This window comes from Contarinia nasturtii, unplaced genomic scaffold (genome assembly GCF_009176525.2).
Source record: "Contarinia nasturtii isolate CC-2019 unplaced genomic scaffold, AAFC_CNas_1.1 Cnas_scaffold_1764, whole genome shotgun sequence".
Classification (NCBI taxonomy): domain Eukaryota; kingdom Metazoa; phylum Arthropoda; class Insecta; order Diptera; family Cecidomyiidae; genus Contarinia; species Contarinia nasturtii.
Window position 1 is genome coordinate 219,740 of NW_022199096.1, and position 21,028 is coordinate 240,767.

The window sequence follows — 21,028 nt, forward strand, 5'->3', positions numbered from 1 at the left end:
TCGTATTTTTTTAGCTTTTTGGCTTGTTCTTTCCCCCTAGAGGGGCACCTCCCGAACAAAATTTTGGATTTTTCGCTCTAAAACGAAATTTTGTATGGGAAGTACCCTTAATATGCATTGAAATTTCTTCAAACTTTCAGAATGTTAACTTTTTGTGAAAAAAATAACCTCTGCAAATTTTCACATGATTACGATGTCATATAGGCATGGCTCCGATACAAAAATTCCCATCTTTAGTAGTTTTTGTAAGAAAAGTGCTTCGAAAATTATTTTTATCTAAAACTAATGTCAGATTTAGTTTTCTCGTGAATTATTTGAGTAAAAGATTTGTAATAAATGCATGTCGTGGATCACAGTGCGGAAAAGTTCATCTTACGGATGTAAGACATTTTATTTTTAACTGAAATTCTATCTTTGTAAATCAAATAAACTATTCTCCAATTCTTTCATTTGTAACTTGTTGTCGCAGTTACAAATCCATGTAAGAATACGTCACATTCCAGTATAGTTTCTCTTCATTCGAATCAAATTTCGAGGTATTTTTCCGCCTCAACGATTCGTGTATAATTGATTTTATTTTAAAATGTTCATAAAGCATATATTTTGGCTGAAACGGCGCAAATAGATGAAATTTGATATTATTACGAAGTGCATTCTGTCATTAAAACCAATTTCTGTGCGTGAATAATGATCGCCACATAGAACCAAAAAACGTCGTGTTTCTTTCATGAATATTTAGCTAGAAAGACAAAACGCAATGAAGACAAAATTGCGTAGTCAACAAAAAAAGCATTCAAACAGAAAAAGTAAACACCAACCGACTCCGCTTTTTTGTTTAGCAACAAGCTCATTTATCTGTCAGTTTCATCACATTAGTTCCTAAATTATCATTTAAAACACGCCTGACATATATTTTTACGCCGCTTTTATGACTAAACAATATTTTTACAACTGTATTTGCATTTGGGTTGGGAACACAATCAACCTACCGAAAAAATTTCATTTTCAATTCAATTAATAAATTTCGATGTAAAATTGAATGGACATTTTCGATGTGATATAAGAAAAATTCTGTACAATTTGTCAATGTGACTTTGAATAAATAAGACAAATGCTACATAAAATTGTTTGTCTCAAAACAATCCAATAGAAAAAGCACGACGGTTTTTCTAATGCTTCCATTTTACGCCCAAATATTGAATATTAATAAATTATTTAAACGTAATCAGAAGAGAAAAAAAACATTTACATCGATTCGAATGTAGCTCGGTCCCATTTTTGAACGTTTATACAATAAGATAAATCTTATAAATGTCTTGAGAGCGCCGATTCAATTCAACGGTTCGCCAATTTATGAAGACGGTTGAAAATAACGGTATTTGAATATGATTATAGTTCTTTACGCCTTAAAAGTACTGAATATAAAATTGACGTCAATTTTCAGTCAGAATAAAAAAATTTTTTTTTTCAAGGTTAATAGGACAAGATAACGCATTTAAAGCGTGTCTATTGACCTCATATTGGTGCAGGCGCCAAAAATGTGTGCAACTGTATTTGCATTGACATTGACTGAACACATTTTATTTAACAACCAGATAAAATTTGCTGAAAGCCAAGTCACTCTTTACTTAACTGGTGGTAAACAACATTTTTTTGCATATCTGTAGAACACATTGGCAGCGACTTTAAAACAATGAGACAGTAAATGTGCAGCTATGATCGACGCCAAAATTGAATAAAAAGCGTGATGTTTTCCAGAGAGAATACAAGTTATCTGGTTGATTTTGAATCGGTTGGATCGCATCAAATCGAGTAATAATACCAAAACAGTTTTTAAGACGAAAAAAAAATGAAAATACTTATCATCGCTTTCATGGTAATCATACCAATCCAGATGGTCATTTCGAAACCAAACCCTCACGATATTTTTACCGGGGTGAAAGTCGTTTACAGTGTACCAGATGGAGTTGTTGACTATCTGGTTAAGGAAACCGAAGGTACCCCCATTGCTACAGTTTTGAATGTTGAGGATACATTTGGAGATAAGGTGTTTGATTCACCAGATCAATCATGAATTATTGACATTCTTATTTTCATTTATTTTTATGCGAAGAAAAAAATGTTTCAATTTCAAATAGATAATGATTTTCGGAATTTGTATGAAATCCAACCGATTTCAATCAACTGGTACCAGTCAACTTTTTGACTTGCAGTCGACTGGAAATGGAACAAAAATGAAAAGAAAAATACAGTTGAATTCAGTCGCATTAAGTCGTTTTAAGTCAAATATAATTTAAATCAACTTAAAGTGACTTGAGTCGAGTGGATTTTCTTCATTTTTGTTCCATTTCCAATCGATTTGAAACGACTGCAAGTCGAAAAAACTAAATCGACTATTTTGGGATATTTTTTGACACAGAAATAAAATTGTTTTTATATAAAAATAAAGTTTAAAAAAGTGATCCCGTCAACACTCATGATTTACACCTTTTCATTTTACTGCGATAATAATAAATGCAATTTCTCGCAGCAAATTTAAATATACTGTATTTAATCATTTGATTAGGTGACGTTTTTCATGCTGAGTTTAAGTTAAGTTTTATTTTTTTTAAATATACGATATTATCAACAAATAACTCCCATTATTCATGTTCTGTAGTGTTTTCTTTTGAATTAATTGATATAGTATCCGAAATCCCTTCGCAGAATATGTCTTTCTGAACAAAGATTTTCTTTTTAACATTGACTGGCATTCTAGATCATATTGGTAGCCTTCTTTATTTGTTAGATGACATTGTTGGAAAAAGGTTTGGTTTAATAATTAAATCCGGTTTATGATGTTTTTCTTTATTCTGAACCTCAGCTCGAGCTAACTATATACAGAATTGAATAACAAATATCAATAGAAAAGTTTGGAATAAAAATGTCAACAATACAATCAATCTTATTCACATCACAACTAATAATATTTTATGTCGAAATTTTATTAGCTATCGTCCATCGATTTTTATGAATGATTTTATTAATGGCTCTATTTGTTTCCAGGTGGGAACTCTTCCTATTACATTATCTGACGGAATCAATTGACGATTCATTCATTTGGAATTTGTTGATGATTAAAAGTGCCTGTTTTCTATTGATGAGTCAGTTTATTTGACAAATGGTTTAACATTGAATTATTAGATTTTCAAGGCAACTAATTTAAAATGTAATCTGTATATTCGGAGTTTGGTTGGAAGAAGCAGCTTTTTTTTTAAATTCACTTTCTTGTAATTGTCGAAATATCATAGAATTTTTGTGAGTTTTTCGAATTTGCGCACCACTAGCGAAAAAAAGGACACTACCACTAAATATTGTATGGAAATAAAATAAACCTCGGTAATGATGGAAATGATTCATTTTAAACACTAATCTCATGAGTGTTCAATGTGTTTAATATAAAAAGTGATTTTTTCTATGTTTGATCAAAAAAACCATTTTCATGTACGATTTTTAAAGGAAAATATCACTAGAGCGATAAGTTTGTGGTTTCTTTTTTCGTTTTTCATTTATCTTGTTGTTTCAATGCATGCTTTGCTTCGATGTAGATGTGTCATATTCGAATAATCTGTGTACGATAGGTAAGAAAAGAGCGCAAAAATGTTCGACACTTCTCTGGACCGTAAATTATTATAATCTTTATGAATTTACATGTCAAAATCTCATTTTAAATTATCGAAACACACTTAATCTACGATACAACACCAATCCCAACAAAACGCATTCCAGTGAAAAGGCGAAGGCGGAGCATTCATATGCGTCGCTGCTGTTCGTATTCCCCTTCACTATGTATTAGGGTGGAACATTTTTTTGAATTTGGAGGCATATCTTGATGGCCAGTTGAGAAAACATGTCTTATAGTCCCCAGATTCAAGATATGAGGGAATTTTCAACTTGCCGTTCCATATAAGACAGCGACTTGAAAGGAAAGGAGGTACATTTTACTGGAAAATCATGAAAAATTGCACTGACCCATTCACCATGAAAACTTGTGAATCTTATTTTCTGACCAAAATAAGTAATATCACCAAGTTTCATGAAATTTCAACCAAAAATAAAGGTGCCTCCCATTTAAAAATTTATTTGTTTAATTCCAAAAATTTATGTTTTTCTCAAAAACAAAAAATTGAAAATTTTGTATGGGAGGCACCTTTATTTTTGGTTAAAATTTCATGAAACTTGGTGATATTACTAATTTTGGTCAGAAAATAAGATTCACAAGTTTTCATGGTGATTGGGTCACTGCAATTTTTCATGGTTTTCCAGTAAAATGTACCTCCTTTCCTTTCCAGTCGCTGTCTCATATGGAACCGCAAGTTGAAAATTCCTTCATATCTTGAATCTGGGGACTATAAGACATGTTTTCTCAAGTGGCCACCAAATTGTGCCAAAAATGTTCCACCCTACTATGTATATGATCGTGTTCGCCGCATTTTATCGCACAAATACAAGTAAACGACTGCCGTTTTATCCAGACGTCGGTTCTTCGCCATTCCAGTCTTCTCTCGCAGTCGCATACTTCTAAGCGAATACGGGAAATGAGCAAACGTTTGCGGCCACCGCTTGATTCTGTAAGGAATCGCGATACTATGCGGGTGCGGGGAATACGATCACATATACAATGAACGTTCATTCCCATACAGAATGCGGTTCATTTTCCATTTCATTTCCATGGTCTCATATGTTGTTCCAACTTGAGATTTCCAGACAATAAAATACATGCGAATGGAATTTGTTTTTTTTTTGTGTGTGTGTGTGTCTTTTGTATGAAAACGTATAATTAGAAATTGCACACGGCACTTTCAAATTCAATGAGCGAATATATTCGAATGGAAATGTAGCAAGAAGCAATGCATGTAAATTGGCCTCTTTTCGAACACTTTAAAGGTGGCATTGATTTAAAAAGAATTTGTTATTGTTTGAACGCAAACCGTAAGAGTTTTCTTACATTTATTTCTTTGGTTTTTTCTGCGTTCGATTTCTTTTTTAATGCACATACCAAACCAATGAAATAATTTCCCGTTCGTTGCTAATTATCAGACATGCATTTGTACAGCCTTTTCCAATGAAATAAAATCACTTTCAATTAAAATACACGCTATATATTTGGAATTTCGGTTCAAATCATTCGCTTTATTTTCAAATGAATTTGTACAAATTAGTTGGTTGTTTATTTAAAGCGGGCGTTTGTCTCTTTACCATGACGAACCGGACCATCCACCGTGGCCGCCACCGCCTGAATAACCTGTGTTGAAATCGACGTATACATTTTTACTTGAACAAGTACAGTGTTGATTTTGATTTGATTAATCGAATGTTATTACAAACCTCCATGACCAGATGAAATTGGAATACTATAAACTTTATAGGTTTTGCTATGTCCACCTCCGTGTCCACCTCCGTGTCCACCTGAATATACAGATTTACATTTTGCAGTAACACATTACAATTGTAACGAAGCATTACAGTAACGTCATTACAATTGTAATTTTAGATTTTAGCATTACCAGTAATAGCTATTGCTATTCTTATAACCTTACTGGCAATGCTTCGATACAATAATAATGTGTTACTCAACGCTGCCGCTAATGTCAAAAATCTAACATTAATATTGAGACTTTTCAACACAAATTTAAGTTGAAAATATATTTACAATAGATGGCGTCTGTGTCCGCTCTAAGCTCATCATTGAAATTGCTCATCAACCCAATCAATTTCAATGATGAGCTTAGAGCAGACATAAACGCCATCTATTGTAAATATATTTTCAACTAAAAGTTGTGTTGAAAAGTCTCAATATTAATGTAAAATTATCAACAATACGGGTAACACATTGTTATTGTAACAAGATATTACCGGTATTAGCTATTGGAATTGAAATGTTAGATGTTAGCATTACATTAATCGCTATTATAATTTTATTAACCCTCCGTTGTACACATGTCCGGCGAGTCACATTCGTAACACATGAGTCTGGCCAGACCCACATACATTTTATATGAAAAATTATTTAATTCTCTTATGAGTAAACATCCGCGGATTGGCCAGGTTTTTTAATTCAAAATGCTGCATGTGGTAGAGATATGACATTTGGGGCAAAAAAAAAATCCCAGATTGATATGGTGTTAGATATGATCCTTGATAGGTCCAAGGACCCCATTATTTGGGTGAAATATGACATAAATATATTCGAATATTATATAAAAAACTGCCAATCGATTTTTCTCGCATTTTCGATGGGAAAACCGAAAAAATAACGAAATTGCTCATCCCCATGGGGGATGAAATCCCTCGAGCACTCGACTTCCAGAACACTTTGGACCAGGTCGGATCCTCATACCTCACAAGATTCACTTCCAGGTCATGTCGTCTCAATTCATCTCATATTATATTATAGGTCATGGTACTCTCGCATATAAATGTGGTTTACCTAGAAACAACAATACCAACAGGATCATATCTAACACCATATCAATCTGGGATTTTTTTTTTTTGCCCCAAATGTCATATCGTGAACTCCTCTACCACATGCAGCATTTTGAAATAATAAATGTGGCCAATCCGCGGATGTTTACTCATAAGAGAATGCGAATTATATCATTTTTCATATAAAATGTGAGTGGGTCTGGCCAGACTCATGTGTTACTAATACTTTACACCAACACATCCTTATAAAAAATCCTTGTGTCCTTTTTCGTCCTGATTTTTTTCATAGATTGGTAGCCAATAAAATTTTAGGAAGCTACACAGAATTTCAAGTCGCTAGCTTATTTAAAAATATATTTAAATTACAATAAATATCAAAAAAGGTCTGGCCAGACCTATGTGTACAATGGAGGGTTAACTATTACAGACGTTTATGTTAATGGTTAGTAACATTACGATGCTGGTAAATCTGTACCTGAATATCCACCGCCGCCTGATTGCCATCCACCACCACCTGAGTAACCACCGCCGCCCGATTGCCAGCCGCCGCCGTGTCCACCACCGCCGTGTCCGCCAGACGATACTTTGATTACTTTAATGACTTGAGCTGAAAATATTTTAAGAAAAGCATTCATTCCATAACATTTTCATAACAGCTAGTTCCGAATGAAATCAATTACTCCAAAGTGAATTCTATTTTTCAAAAGTCGAAACAAGCGATAATCTATTTGGGCTTATTCTCGGTATTTTTCATTTGACACGTTTCCAAGCGAAAACACATAAAATTTCAAATTTTATGTCTTTTTGTGGTGCTTGGGCAGAGGCGAGAGAAAAAAAAAATGTGAGACAAAAAATGCGCACTTTTTTTCCTCTCATTGGCGACATACAGTGTTTAGTTAAGTTACATATACACACACAGTGAGACATGGAAAGAACATTAAAAAAAGTGAAACGCAGCACTTTCAATGTGCCATGAATAATCGGTTCGGATTATGAGTGTGTATATATTTTGTTTAATTTATTATCTTTTTCCAAATAATTACGATATTCTGAGTTGAAACACTTGAAATGAAAAATGAGTGACGTAAGTCTGAGTTCGCTTAACATTGAAAACTCGAAATAAGTTTCGAAGTTTTAATATTTCACTTGAGTTTTTTTAGAGAAATAGACTTTTATGAATAAAACGATTTATGAATTGAAAAAAAATCTTACCAGGTTGGCTGTGACCGCCTAAAAATGAGAAAAAAAGTCAAATATTAGATTTGAATTCATATCGATAGTCAGATTCACACAACAGACGGCAACAACATATGATGTCATACACGGACCGGAATCAAAACAGATTTGCTTTGATTTTGACGGAACACGATCTTTTTCTTCTTCTTCTTATGTTAGAATACAATGCTACAATCAAAAACGATTCATTCAGTTTGCTTTTGTGTCATTAAAATACATCAAATGTTTTTATAGAGTGTTGAAATATGAATCGTTTGAGAGTGCCGTTTTTTTATTTTCTAAACTGTTGTGCATACTAAAAAGATGGATTTTTTAAATTTACCGCCGCCGCTGTATCCACCGCCCGATTGCCAGCCACCGCCGTGTCCACCTGTATTGAAAATCAAACACATGAATATCTCTTATATGAAGTTAAAACAACTCATTTGCATAGTCTAGTTCTATCTATTCTCTCATGAAATGCGTTCCATAAATTGAATTTGAATCGATCAACACACAATAAACATGTTTTTATCATATATTCTGCATTGAACGGTTGTTATGTGAGAAGATCATTAGAGTGCCAAGTGAGTCATTAGAATGTTCTATTTGATATCGAGAAAAAAATTCATCATTTTTTGCATATCATCTGGGATGACGAGAAAATCAAATGATAATATTAACAACCACGATTAAATGTCTTCTTGATTGATTCAAGACGCAACAGCATGCATCTTTTCCGTTAACACCTTTTTATGAATCAACTTTTACTTCGTCGTCAATAAAATGAATTACGTAATGCGAATGACCGAAAGAATTGCACAGCACGTTTTGATAAAACATTGTGATTGTGAGCCTTTGGCAATATCCATATTTAATTAATCAATATGAAGTAAAATGCGAAAACAATGGACTATTCATATTCATCGCTTAATGATATGACGTTATATTAAAACGAGAACGCAACATGCGAATGCATTTAAATTCAAACACTCACTTTAAATTCAAGCAGAAAAAAAAAGCAATGAAAGCACTTACCACCGCCGCTATAGCCACCGCCGCCACCGCCGCCTTGATGAATGACCTTTAAAGAAAAAGGAATAGTTGTTGTACACTGGTAACAGTAGTGGCAAATTTCATTCAAAATTACAGGCCGCAAAAATTAAGTAATCGTACACAACGCATGCATTCAACGTTCAGACATTGCATATATGCGATACATTTAATTAAAGTTCAATTCACAGTCAATTTGTATTCGAAATGTCATTCAACCGACCGAAATATTGTTTAACACTTTATATTTCTTTGCGACACTAATTTCATATACTAGCAGTTGATTTTGGTAAAAGAGACTACGTCGACTCAATTATTGCATGGAATTAGCATTGTAGAAGAAATTTGAATATCAAAATGAGCTTCAAATCAAATCGGGAATACCTTAATGACTTGAGCTCCTCCACCTCCGTGACCACCACCACCTGAGTAGCCGCCGCCGTTGTTCCATCCTCCACCGCCTGAAAAATCAAAATGAAAATCATTTTAAACTGGAATCTTCAAAAAAAATAATAATCGTTTTTTCGTCTTCTTTTCTTTTTTCTATGTTTTGTCAGCTTGTTGATAAATGGAGCACATTAAATTGAATTGATTACTCTCAGTTGATCCAGGCAAAACAAATGGAAGAATTGCTATTTTTCAAGCAAACGTTGTTTAGTAAACAGATGAATAAACTAAATCTAGCAGAAGCGAAGGAGACGAGCAAAAACAAAGACCTTATATAATATCAGAAGATTTATCGAAGTGAATGGTGTTCCGTTGTTTTGGATACAAATTCATTCAAGGTGTTATAATTGGTGTCTTCTTCTCGGTCAATGTTAAGCGTCAATGTTTGTTGTTGTTGTTTTTTATACGACAAATGATTTGATCAAATAATTAATTGATGTATCTGTGACAAAATATAATAATATGTGTCCAACTGTTCAATTCAAATCAAATCGATGTCAATGGTTCTATTTTCTATCGTAATTATCATCACATTTGAAAAGTACTCGAAAATATGAAAAAAAGATAAACGAAAAAATGCACTCACCGCCTGAGTAGCCGCCGCCGCCACCACTGCTACCGCCGAAGAGGAAACCGGCCTCAGCAACGGCAACCATTACCATACACACAACAAAAGCCTGTATAGATCACAATAAAATTAATAAAACACCACACCAAAAATTGTTTATGTTGCGCACGGCACACAGATAAAATTTCAATTTTCAAAGGAAAATTTATATTGTTTTGAAGTAACTGAGATATATACCTTCATGATTTCCTTTTAGTTAAACGGACAACACAAAACTAATGTCTGACTCGAACGGAGATTGTGCTTATATACGCGACAGATTCGCAAGAAAAATGCCGTGACCCGAGACTGTCGGAAAGGTAAGAATATCATGTCAGTGTTGTGTCTGACAATTTTTTTCTCTCCCGCTCTCTGTTTTTCATGATATTCGTGTGTGAAACAAAAAGTAGCAATCGAAATGGAGAGAATAAAACCCGTCCCGATGATATAATGCATGGTCAAACGATCATTCATTAGGTAGCTACACGATTGCAAATCATCATCTGAAATAGCCGGCAATCAACAGTGCGACAACAATAACCTGCAACAGCGACGGTGATGACGACGAAACCAAACAAACAAAAAAAAAAAACTTGCACAATTTTTATGCTGAAGCGAAAAACAAAAGAAAAAGGTGTTTTGCATCAAGCGACATTATTCATTAAGGTCGTATAAATATATATATTCTATGCAATCAATTCTCTTCATGCCATTCCTTTTTTTAACAAGCAAGAGACATTTGAAGGAAGAAGAACTAAAAAAAAGCATTTAATATTTTACTTCTAAGACACTTGATCGCCATCAGAAAAAGAAACAGAAAAATATACCCAAATCTGATAGCAAAAATGATAAATCGGATATACAAAAACAGATTCCGTCCAAAAAAAATCGCATCGCATTTGGATTTAACGTGATTTTTGCATCCGTATTAGATATCTATCAATAGAATAAAGAGCCAGTTTGCATTCATAAATTCAAAACGAATGTTTTTTTGTGTGTATCGTAACAATCTGATAAATATTCAAGCACGATTCAGTTCGAAGTAAGAGAGAGAGTCACTCACGCAAGGAGTGTGAGCGAGAGAGATGAGCAGAGTGTGATTAAGTAAGTGAGATATCGAACTTTGAAGCAACAATATAAAAAAAAGGTAATTGGTAACACACAGAGGCCAAATGTTACTTTCAGCAACTGTTGCCAAAATATTCTCACTTCTTGCACACCATGCAAACAAGCACATGTACTCTCGATTCATTTGCATAATCAGTGTGTGTGTGTGTGTGTGTGTGTGTGGTTTTTTCTTCGTCTTCTGCTCCATAACCCAATTGGAATGAACGAACCGTTACTTTTACATTCATTGTAATTATATTTATGGCGAATTGAAACACGAAAACCATTTATTTTCAATTTATAAAATTACAAGTTACTTTGATATATGGCATTGATAAACTAAATGAGATGATTTGTGTCAAAAACGAAGAGAGAAAAAACATATACAATCTATTTAGTTATGTTTATTAGTTATAAAATATGCTTGAATTGACCATCGATGTGTATAAATAAAGAGGATCGCATAAATTAAACAAAAGAAAACCGATTTAGCGATATGTACTATGGCAAACAATATGGTAAATTGCGGCAAATTTGCACTTCATAAAGTGTCTCATATGTGCTTTGGAATTCAATACGACGCTTTTTTTTACTCATATTTCACGTACTCATATTTACAAAAAAAGTCTACTTCAATAAACTCGGTAGAAAAAGGGAGAAAAAAGTTCTTCCAAAGAAAATTTGCAATTCAAGGTCATTTCATTCAACGTGCTTTTAAAAAAATCATTTTGGAGAAGTTCAAAAAAGAAACTTCGAGTAAAGAAATTGAATTCTGAATTTTTGTCGCTCAATTTTTTACAGGTAAAAAAGATTAGTTGAACCACAAAATTTGCCCTAAATTCACAAGCCCAACAAATTCAGCACAAATTTTTTTCAAACAAGTTTTTGGACATTTTTGTAAGAATTTTTTCAATTACAAAATCAATTTTAAGATACAAAAAAAATTGTCTAGACTTGTTCTTTGAACAATAAAATAAAATCCATTCAACATTATCGACATTGTGGTATTTAACGACATGGCTAAAGAGAATGTTTTAGACTGACTTTCGGTGAACGGATATTTAACCAAAATATTTTCAAATAAAATGAGAAAATGTTTCTTCAACAAATGACATTGCAACTGTTTTGCATATAAATGAAAATTTCGAAAATCCAAATTCAAATTGCTTCTAGAAGGAAACTTCATTGTTGATCAATGAAATTTTAATTAAAATGAGATAATTCTGTTTTTTACAGACTAACTTAAACCGGTTTGCGTTTAGTGAATAAATCTAGTAAAAATGTTCGATTGGTTTTTTCCTCAATTTTAATCTAATAACATTCAACATTTTAAAAATGCACTCAAAATGTTCGTTTTAAAATAAAAGAACAAGATAAGTGGGCATAGAAACATGTTTTCTTTTTTGTTCTTTTTTTCGGTGTATTTTGTTCTGTTTCACCTCAGGCGATAAAATATTATCAAATCGTTTATTTTTTCATTCAATTTTGGTAGGTTTTCGAATGACCGCAGAGATTTTGTGATGAATCTAATTTATGTGTATACAAAAGAAAAATGTCTCCAAATTGTCTTGCTTGGCGGTGTGGGTCACCTTTAAATTATAAATCAAAACCGTTTCTTTCATAAATTTTGAATAATATAATTTAAGAATTTTATTTACATCAAATTTTTGTTTTATTTAATAGAAAAAAGAATTTATCGTCTCACAATCGACGTCCCTATTAATTATATGATTGAATAAAGAAAAAGTTTTATGTAAAAGTCATTGCTTCGGTTGTCTTTTGTAAATCTTCACATGAATATCACGAATATCGTGGAGCAAAGTGACTTTTTGTGTGGATTGACAAGCAAGGTCTTTTAAATTAATGAAAATATATGTGTGTGTGTGTGTTTGAGTGTCATCAATTGAAATGGTATGGGAGCTCGAGAGAACAATTCAATATTCTTCGTGTGTTAGCTCGGTGTTAACATTTAATCCACGTTCTTTCAAAGCTTTTGAGATAAGACGATGTTTTTCGTAGCGTTGCTCTTGCTCTCGTCGTTGTGAATCCAAAATATCTTCAACAGACACCTCTTTGAGTGGTAAATTCTTTTCCTTATCACGATCGATTTCACCTAGCAATACAACATTTTCACCGCGAATGATAAAGATGCCCCGTTCGATGTCACCATATTCAGTACCGACATGAATTCGTTCTATGGTTTTGTGCAACACCAAATTTGCAAATTGATCCACCGACCGTAAGTATCCGATCAACGTTCGACCGTCACGAAGTAATACCATTAATTTTTCTGAAATCAACAAGAGAGTAGAGGTGAATTGTCATGCATGATGTGAAATAGGTAGGTTTTTAATCGAAATTGGTTTTTCTACGAGCAATTTCAACCCAATTAGAAGCAACTTACTGTCAACTTCTTCGAGCAAATGAGCGGTGCCTGCTAACGGGTTCAAATCATCCATTTTTAATATCTTCTTTTTGTGTGTATGGTTTTGTGTTTCGTCTGATGCAAGTAAAAATGGAATCTCAATTTAATGTGCGACCGACTTTTGTTTTCTTCGTGATGATACGGATGGCTGATGTGTAACTGATTTCTATGGAGCGAAAATATAAGAAAGAAATTAAATATTTGCATTTATACAATGTATCACAAAACAAACCTGATTAAGTCAGTCTTCAGATTTGAAAAATGGGCTTTACTTTCATTTGTTCAACTTTTGGTCGGGCAAAACGAAGGCTTGCTTATTCGAACACAGTTTGAATTGTTTCCGTCGTTTTTCTGGCGAGTTTTTCTTTTGGCTATTTTATTTGGCCGCAGATTGTATTGTTGTTGTTCGATGAAACCGTGTTTTATACAGAAAGCCGAATCGTGGTGGTGTTGTTTGACAGATGCCGAATTGTACTAATTGAAATGTCAACATTCAAACTAGATAATCCATCGAATCGGTTCTACGAAGAAAAAGAAGATCATCAAAATTCAAACGTTCTATATAGAAAATGACCAAAACGAAATGCCCATTTTTTTTTTCATTGGTAAAAAAGTTGAAAAAAATATTGTGAGGTTCACATGGTTTTTTATTCTAAGCTCTCATTCAGTTGGATTTTCAATACCGACCGCAGAAAAAAATGGTAATGCAGTCCATTCATTATTTTTCTTTATTGAAAAATAATAAAATCATTAAAATTTTAAACATTTTAAAAAAGATAGGAAAAAACATTTTTTGTATCGCTTAGAAAATTCTAAATGATTAATGAATGAGCTACGTTTGATGTAAGTGAGAATGCGTGTGTGCATGACTTTGACACTTGTTTATTGACAGTCAAGAAAACACAAAACCATGATGTTTACGTAACCAATACATCCGCATCGTGTGAGTTGATTGAATTTGGTTTGGATGATGTAAAAAATGGTGTGATTGTGAAGCGCGCAAAAAGGAAGAAAATACACGAAGAGTGTGAATAATCGCCGAATTCAAATGAGGTACGAAATTTAATGTCTGTCCGAATGAAATGGCGATAGTGAAAGAGTTTATGATTTCTTTTGTGTAAATTGTGATGGTGTGTGAATGTAAGAACTAAATCGGCAGTAGAGTATATATATATTTTTTTTGTGTGTCACACATTAGAATTGACTTGGTCATGGGCACAGTACGGCTCCAATTTTGTTACTTAGGTGAAAAGAAAAATTTCAATGATCTTTTAATTTGTGTATTAGATTTGTTTTTAAGTTATTGATTTTTGTGTGATCGTTCAATTTACACGGTGCAAATCGATAATTGTCATCGTTTCGAAAGTTTTATTTTGAATATAAAATGTGATTGTTCTGTGGTGTGGTGTTTTTCCGATTGTGATTTATGATTTTGAATGCGGGAAAATGTGGCCAGTATGTGTGTGAGTGAGTGCGTTTGGATGTATGCAAAAAGAATCTTGCCCTTCAGCCGAATTTGTGCGTTGCATGCTTGAAATATGATATGGTTCGAGTGTTTTTCCTCTCGTTCTCTCTGACTCGGTGTCTATGTGTGTTGACAAGGTTTCCACATCTAGCCTATTTTCTATTCATTTCATCATTGTTGTGTACGTTGAATTTTGTTTCGAATTCTATTGACACTTTTCGTGGCTATGTATTAATTCTTGCCCGCGTGATCAATTAGTGCACAAACAGGTGATGATGACATTTAACCGTAGTTTGAATTTACAGAACGCAAAACATTTCTCAAGATCATTGCAATTTTTTTCATGAACATTTTTCATTGTTTTGCTGTTTTTATGGAGATTCTATCGGTTTTATATTGAGAGATTTTTATATATATATATCTCAGTGCTCTCAGAAGTGATTTAAATTCATTGACATTTCTCGTAGTTTCGAAGAAAACCGGTGCGTATACGTGACTGTGTGTGTGTGTGCGTGTGTGATAGTGCGAACGAGGTTCTTACGATTGGAATAAATAAACAAATATCATTGTGGTCACTTGCCATTCGATTGACATTGTGTGATATTGATAATTTCAACTTTTTCTCTCTTGGTATTTCTTTTTATTCTTCTAGAACCTATTTTTTTGTTAGCTGAATAAGAAGAATCGAAACGTGATATAAATTAAAAAAGAAGCAAAATAAATCCTCTTCGTTCCCGCATCTATAACTTCGTAATACGACGCCAGTAATAACTACTTAGATTTGCAATATGAATTCACTATTGATATCAACGGGTTGCCGGCAATTGATTACAAAATTTAGCCGCTTCAATGTCAATAAAGCGAACAACGACGGTTTACATCACATGTACCGATGTAAGTATAAATTGACAACGAAGAACGAAATCAAAACAAAAAATTACGGATTTTTCCCGATTATAAATTCATAAATTCATGCATGATCAAAGTCCGTGCATGCATCGCAATCAAAAATAAACATTCAAGGCAAATTAATCGGCCGACATTTATTCTTGAAATTGGTCAAAAACACAATTTCATTCATTTCTATATGAACAGAAAAAAAAATGAATTGAAAGAACAACAATTTACATTTATTTTGCGATGTTAGTTCGTTTACGAAGTGGAAAATTTTCAAATACCTATTTTGCCCGTTGATAATTTTGGATGTGTGCGAGTGTGACACACGAACGCGTTCGTCTCTCACACGCGACTCAATACCGAAACATATGATCAACGCATGGCATACTCGACTATGATTATATTAACCGATGACTTTTTTTTGTTGCGGTTCCCGTGTATGTTGCGCAATTCCAAATTTTGGCAACAATTTCGTTCTTATTTTGTCTGTGATCTTGTTTCTTCGCTAGATATACGAACAAATTTCTCTCTTTTTTTTTGTGCTGACATCAAAAACAAAAAAATAACTAACCAGATAAAAAAATACTGTCAATATTTACAGCATTGAATAATAAACATTCGCACATCATTCGTCAGTATTCGAGTACAGTGAATCATCGATCGTTGGTCACTCCTCTAGTATTGCCACCATCTTCCGTAGTGAATAATAAATTATGGCATCACAGAGATTTGCAATCTACATACACGATACGCGCATTTTCGTTGAGTTCAACGCTCAGGGAATCACAGGCATCGTCAAAGGTCGAAGAAACGGTACGAAAGCTACAGGAAAAAGAGCGCGAAGATAAAGAGCAGAAAAGTAAAGAGGCAGCTGCAACATCCACACAAATTGAGGTCGGTGAAGCGACCACTTCGGCAGCAAGCACGGCCGCTGCCACCGTAACGGCCACAGCGGTTGCACCAAAAGTCGTAAAGAAAAGTCTCAAACAACGTATATGGGACGAATTGGTTCATTATTATCATGGATTTCGATTGTTATTCATTGACATGAATGTTGCACGAAAATTGGTCGGTAAATTGTTGCACGGTGAATCATTAACACGTCGTGAATATCGACTGTTGATTCGAACCACCGGCGATATGTTTCGTTTGGTGCCATTTTCTGTGTTCATCATAGTTCCATTTATGGAATTTTTACTGCCAGTTTTTATAAAATTTTTCCCGGGCATGTTGCCATCAACATTCGAAACGGCCAGCGAACGTGAGCTTAAGGCACGCAATCAACTCAAAGTTAAACTTGAAATGGCAAAATTCTTGCAAAAAACACTCGACGAAATGGATGTACAACACAAAGAACATCAATCGGAAGAGGCAAAAGATTTTGTGCTATTCTTTAACAAAGTTCGGTCATCGGGTGCGGCAGCCACATCGGAAGAGATCATCAAATTCTCAAAACTGTTCGAAGATGAAATTACATTGGACTCATTGTCGCGACAACAATTGACCGCCATTTGTAAAGTATTAGAAGTGGGATCGCTCGGCACGAGCAATTTTCTTCGGTTTCAACTTCGCATGAAATTACGGTCATTGGCTGCCGATGATCGGATGATTCAACGGGAAAGCATTGATTCATTGACAACACAGGAATTACAGGCCGCTTGCCGTGCAAGAGGTACAAATCATTTTCGTTTAATTTTTCACTGAATTCGACAATTATTTTGACATTTTTTTGTTTGTTTTTATTAGGCATGCGAGCATATGGTATTTCCGAAGAACAATTAAAATTACAACTGGGGGAATGGATTAATTTGAGCTTAAATGAAAAAGTGCCTCCATCATTGTTGCTATTGAGTCGAGCAATGATGTTACCCGAAGACATTCCGACGGCAGAAAAACTCAAAGCATCCATCTCATCGTTGCCGGATGCAGCCGCAATTCAAACACGGGCGGCAATCGGTGAACGTGAAGGTAAAATCGATAATAAGACACAAATCGAAATCATTCGCGATGAACAACGTAAAATCAAAGAAGAATTGGAAGAAGCTAAAGAAGTGGCGGCCAGCACCGAAAAGGATAAAGATGTTTTGCTTGACACTGCCAAAGTTATTACCGATGACATTACCAACAAAGACATCGATCTGGTGTCGGACGCTTTGGACGCCGTTTCGGATAGCAAAAATATGATCATCGAAAAGGAAGAAATTAAAGAGGTATGACATTTTTGACCATTATCCAATTAGCTTTTGCCAATATTGAAATATGTTTTTTTTCTTCAATTTAGCTCAAAGAAGAAATTGCCGAATACAAAGAAGATGTTGAACAACTTAAAGAAATTGCCGAAAAATCGGACGTTAAAATTAATGTACGCGAATCGGCGGCAGCCAAGAGATTACTCAAGAAGGTTGATGCTATGATTAGCAAACTTGACAAAGTGATGCACAATTTGGAGAAAGAAAAGATTCAGGCGGTTAATGTTGAAGACAAAGCCGGAGATGAACTTGTTCGCATCGATGAAGTTATGAAGGCTGTGCAAAAGGTGATAAAAATTGAAAAGTTTGGTCAAAATTGATTTTTCTATTATACCCCGAGTCAGGAAAAGTTTCAACGACAAGTGATTTTTAGTTCTGATGCAATTTCACTATGTTTAACGAAATTTAAAAAAAAACTTTCGAAACTATTGGCAGTATAAATTAGTTTTGATCGTTTTTTTGGTGAAAGGAAACATTTATTTAAAAATAATAAGAATGAGTACATTAACCAATGTACTGCCCATCGTTAGCTATGACTTCGGCCCATCTTCTTGGTAGCTTGTCGATTCCGCGTCGAAAGAATTCCTCATCTTTTCCAGCTATCCATTGATCGACCCATTTTCGCACCCCTTCAGCATTTCCAAACGATATCTCAGACAAGCCCATTTGCATCGATCGAAACAAGTGATAATCAGAAGGAGCAAGGTCTGGAGAGTACGGGGGGTGATCAAGCCGATCCCAACCGAACGCCTCTATCTTTTGTTTGACGATGTTTGAAATATGTCAAATTTTGAGAAATCCTTCGACTATTTCTTGTCGCAGTTTTTTTTCATTTTTCTCTCAGTACTCTGCTCAAACGTATTGGTTGTAGTTGATACCGATCCCCCGTGACAGTTTCACCCGGTTTCAGCAGCTCATTATACACCACACCACTTCAATCCCACCAAATAATGAGCATTACCGAGAAATCATCAAAATCCTGCTATGCTGTCGATTTTGACGATTGTGTGGGATTGAACCCTTATTTGTATGCCTGGGATTATCGTAGCAGATGCCCTCTTCACTTCCAGTTGCAATACGATACAAAAATTTCTTTTTTTCTTATTTTTGGAACATTGTGCCAAAATGTGAAAAAACGTCTTACAACAAGTTTTGGATTCAGCTGGTGTGGCACACAATTTCTTTGGTCTTACCTCATTACAAATGTCTTAAAACGATTGATTCGCATATATTTAATGCTTCTGATGTTTTCTGATGCATTTTCATGCATCTTTATCGAATAAAAAACGCCAATAGCCCATCATTCAAATTTTTTTTTGGTGAGTTCACAGTTTTTCAACAAATTCACCACTTCTTTTTCACCAAATTCAACATTCTCTGTGGCGATTGAGAGGTCTCGTCTCCTGCAACATTTTATAATCTTTAGATGTATTTTCACTTTATTTAAAGTGAAAAAAATTAACCAAAGGAGGGCCAGACAGAAAAACACTTTTTCATCACTCATTTTGAATCGATCAGAAAATAATGACACTGAGTCAAAAATAAATGTTTCTGCTCTGAATTAGATTGGCAAATGTCACATGTACAAAATGCAATTGGATTCACCTGTCAAGCTACACACAATTTTAAGTGGCGACATATAATTGTCAGCGATCAAAATTAATTTATACACCCAATAAATATTTTAATCCGACAGCAACTTCAATCTTTAAACTAACCAAATTATTTTGGAATCGGCCAACATTCTTTTCTAATAATTTTTTTTATTTATGAAATTCCGATTTTTCTTTAAATTTCTCTGCAAAAGTATTTTTTAATCGACATTTTTGTAAGAAAATTGTCTGAATTTTTTCAAATATTCTAAATGTTTCGAATTTTTTTTTACTTATGCCAAAAATTATTTTACAGATGCAAAAAGTCACAGATCATTCGAAAATGGATCAAATATCGACATTCTTGGAGAGAATCGACGATGATCGTGATGGTCAATTGAAAGTGGATGACGTTTTAAAGGTAATTTTGAAATTTTCCAAATAAAATTCAAGCAAATGAAAAAAAATTGCAAAATAACGTTGAATAAAAAAATGAATTTTATTAAATATTTGTAGATATTCGAAACGATTGGAACAGAAAACATAAAATTGAATTCGAAGCAAATCGATGAATTATTAGATTTAATAACCAAGGAGGAATACCTGGAGAACGAGGAAAAGATACAAAAAGCATTGGAAAAGAGCAAAGAGGAGCGTGAACAACGGCAGTCACAAAATAAATCCACATACTCGACACATGATGATGAACATCTGAATAAACTCGACGATGAAAAGCATATTTTAGACGCCGAAAAAACGCCTACCTTCGAGTCAACCGTAAGACTTGATTTCATTCCATTTTCTTCAATTTGATTTTTCATTAATTCGTATACCATTTTGTCCCATTTCAGAGCGATGAAAGTCTGCAGAAAAAATTAAGTAATTTGGATTTAAGTGACCAATCGACAAAAAGTCCCAAAAAACCTAGCTTGTAATTTTTTTTTTCGTTTATCATTATAAATTGATGTAAAACATTTTGTTAGGTAATTTAATTGAAACGAATTATGATGAAACTGAATTAATTGTTCCAATTTTTACATTGTAAATACGTTTGACGGGGATAATTCCCGTCTTTAAAATTTTCAATTGTACAAATTAATTGACATGAAAAGCGCTTATATAATAAACACAAATAAGCATCATTTCAAACGAAAATTGGTTTGTGAACTTTTTTTTATGCTTTCTAGTAGTTTATTGTTTGTTCAAAATGGAAGAAGAAGATAACAAAATAAAGACAATAAATTATCCTGTAGGAAGAATTGACGTGAATTCTGATTTTGAGAATGATTTATTGAAATTACGAACAACGATTAGGTGCTAGAAAGGTGATCGGGCAAGTTTTTGTTCTAGGTCTTTGGTTTTGATAACGTAATTGTAGATCTCAGTCTTTTCTATATGATTGTGATTCTTTCAATTTTCTTGTTTCTTTGTCACATGATTGGCACACATAATTTGAATTAAAAAACCATTACCATTAGTCATTTTTCCCCGAGTGGAAACAAAAGC

At 33.8% G+C, this 21,028-nt stretch overlaps 4 protein-coding genes across 12 annotated transcripts in view; 2 read left to right on the forward strand and 2 right to left on the reverse strand.

The window, feature by feature from the left end:
• Positions 1-3,331, forward strand: part of LOC116347258 — a 16,008-nt gene extending 12,677 nt beyond the window's left edge. For 4 of the 7 annotated variants that reach the window (XM_031777789.1, XM_031777787.1, XM_031777788.1 and 1 more), the window contains 3 exons: positions 2,567-2,591; positions 2,759-2,807; positions 3,046-3,331. In XM_031777789.1, coding sequence (XP_031633649.1) covers positions 2,567-2,591; positions 2,759-2,807; positions 3,046-3,157 — 186 coding nt within the window. In that variant the 3' untranslated portion in view covers positions 3,158-3,331. Of the gene's footprint in view, positions 1-1,472; positions 2,396-2,566; positions 2,592-2,758; positions 2,808-3,045 lie in introns of those variants that run through there. The other 3 variants (XR_004201674.1, XM_031777791.1, XM_031777793.1) reach the window with 3 other exon arrangements.
• A 1,809-nt stretch (positions 3,332-5,140) lies between these two features.
• On the reverse strand, positions 5,141-10,084 carry LOC116347268 (cold and drought-regulated protein CORA-like). Its single transcript, XM_031777811.1, has 9 exons — positions 9,986-10,084; positions 9,767-9,857; positions 9,118-9,194; positions 8,719-8,764; positions 8,024-8,071; positions 7,678-7,695; positions 6,941-7,072; positions 5,368-5,448; positions 5,141-5,284 (listed from the first exon to the last, which is right to left on the reverse strand). The coding sequence occupies exons 1-9, from the start codon at positions 9,989-9,991 to the stop codon at positions 5,235-5,237; spliced, it is 549 nt and encodes a 182-aa protein (XP_031633671.1). The 5' UTR covers positions 9,992-10,084; the 3' UTR covers positions 5,141-5,234.
• A 2,486-nt stretch (positions 10,085-12,570) lies between these two features.
• Positions 12,571-13,890, reverse strand: LOC116347259 (U6 snRNA-associated Sm-like protein LSm1). Its single transcript, XM_031777794.1, has 3 exons — positions 13,552-13,890; positions 13,299-13,485; positions 12,571-13,184 (listed from the first exon to the last, which is right to left on the reverse strand). Exons 2-3 carry the CDS (start codon positions 13,351-13,353, stop codon positions 12,829-12,831), a joined length of 411 nt encoding a protein of 136 aa, XP_031633654.1. The 5' UTR covers positions 13,354-13,485; positions 13,552-13,890; the 3' UTR covers positions 12,571-12,828.
• Positions 13,891-14,243: 353 nt separating this feature from the next.
• Positions 14,244-20,791, forward strand: LOC116347260 (mitochondrial proton/calcium exchanger protein). 3 transcript variants are annotated; one of them, XM_031777797.1, is made up of 8 exons: positions 14,244-14,372; positions 15,437-15,678; positions 16,283-17,353; positions 17,428-17,891; positions 17,963-18,217; positions 19,839-19,943; positions 20,039-20,299; positions 20,374-20,791. In XM_031777797.1, the coding sequence occupies exons 2-8, from the start codon at positions 15,573-15,575 to the stop codon at positions 20,455-20,457; spliced, it is 2,346 nt and encodes a 781-aa protein (XP_031633657.1). In that variant the 5' UTR covers positions 14,244-14,372; positions 15,437-15,572; the 3' UTR covers positions 20,458-20,791. The 3 variants fall into 3 exon arrangements, with proteins under 3 accessions (XP_031633657.1, XP_031633656.1, XP_031633658.1); XM_031777796.1 differs by lacking the exon at positions 14,244-14,372 and adding an exon at positions 14,434-14,564; XM_031777798.1 differs by lacking the exon at positions 14,244-14,372 and adding an exon at positions 15,149-15,266.
• Positions 20,792-21,028: the final 237 nt, after the last annotated feature.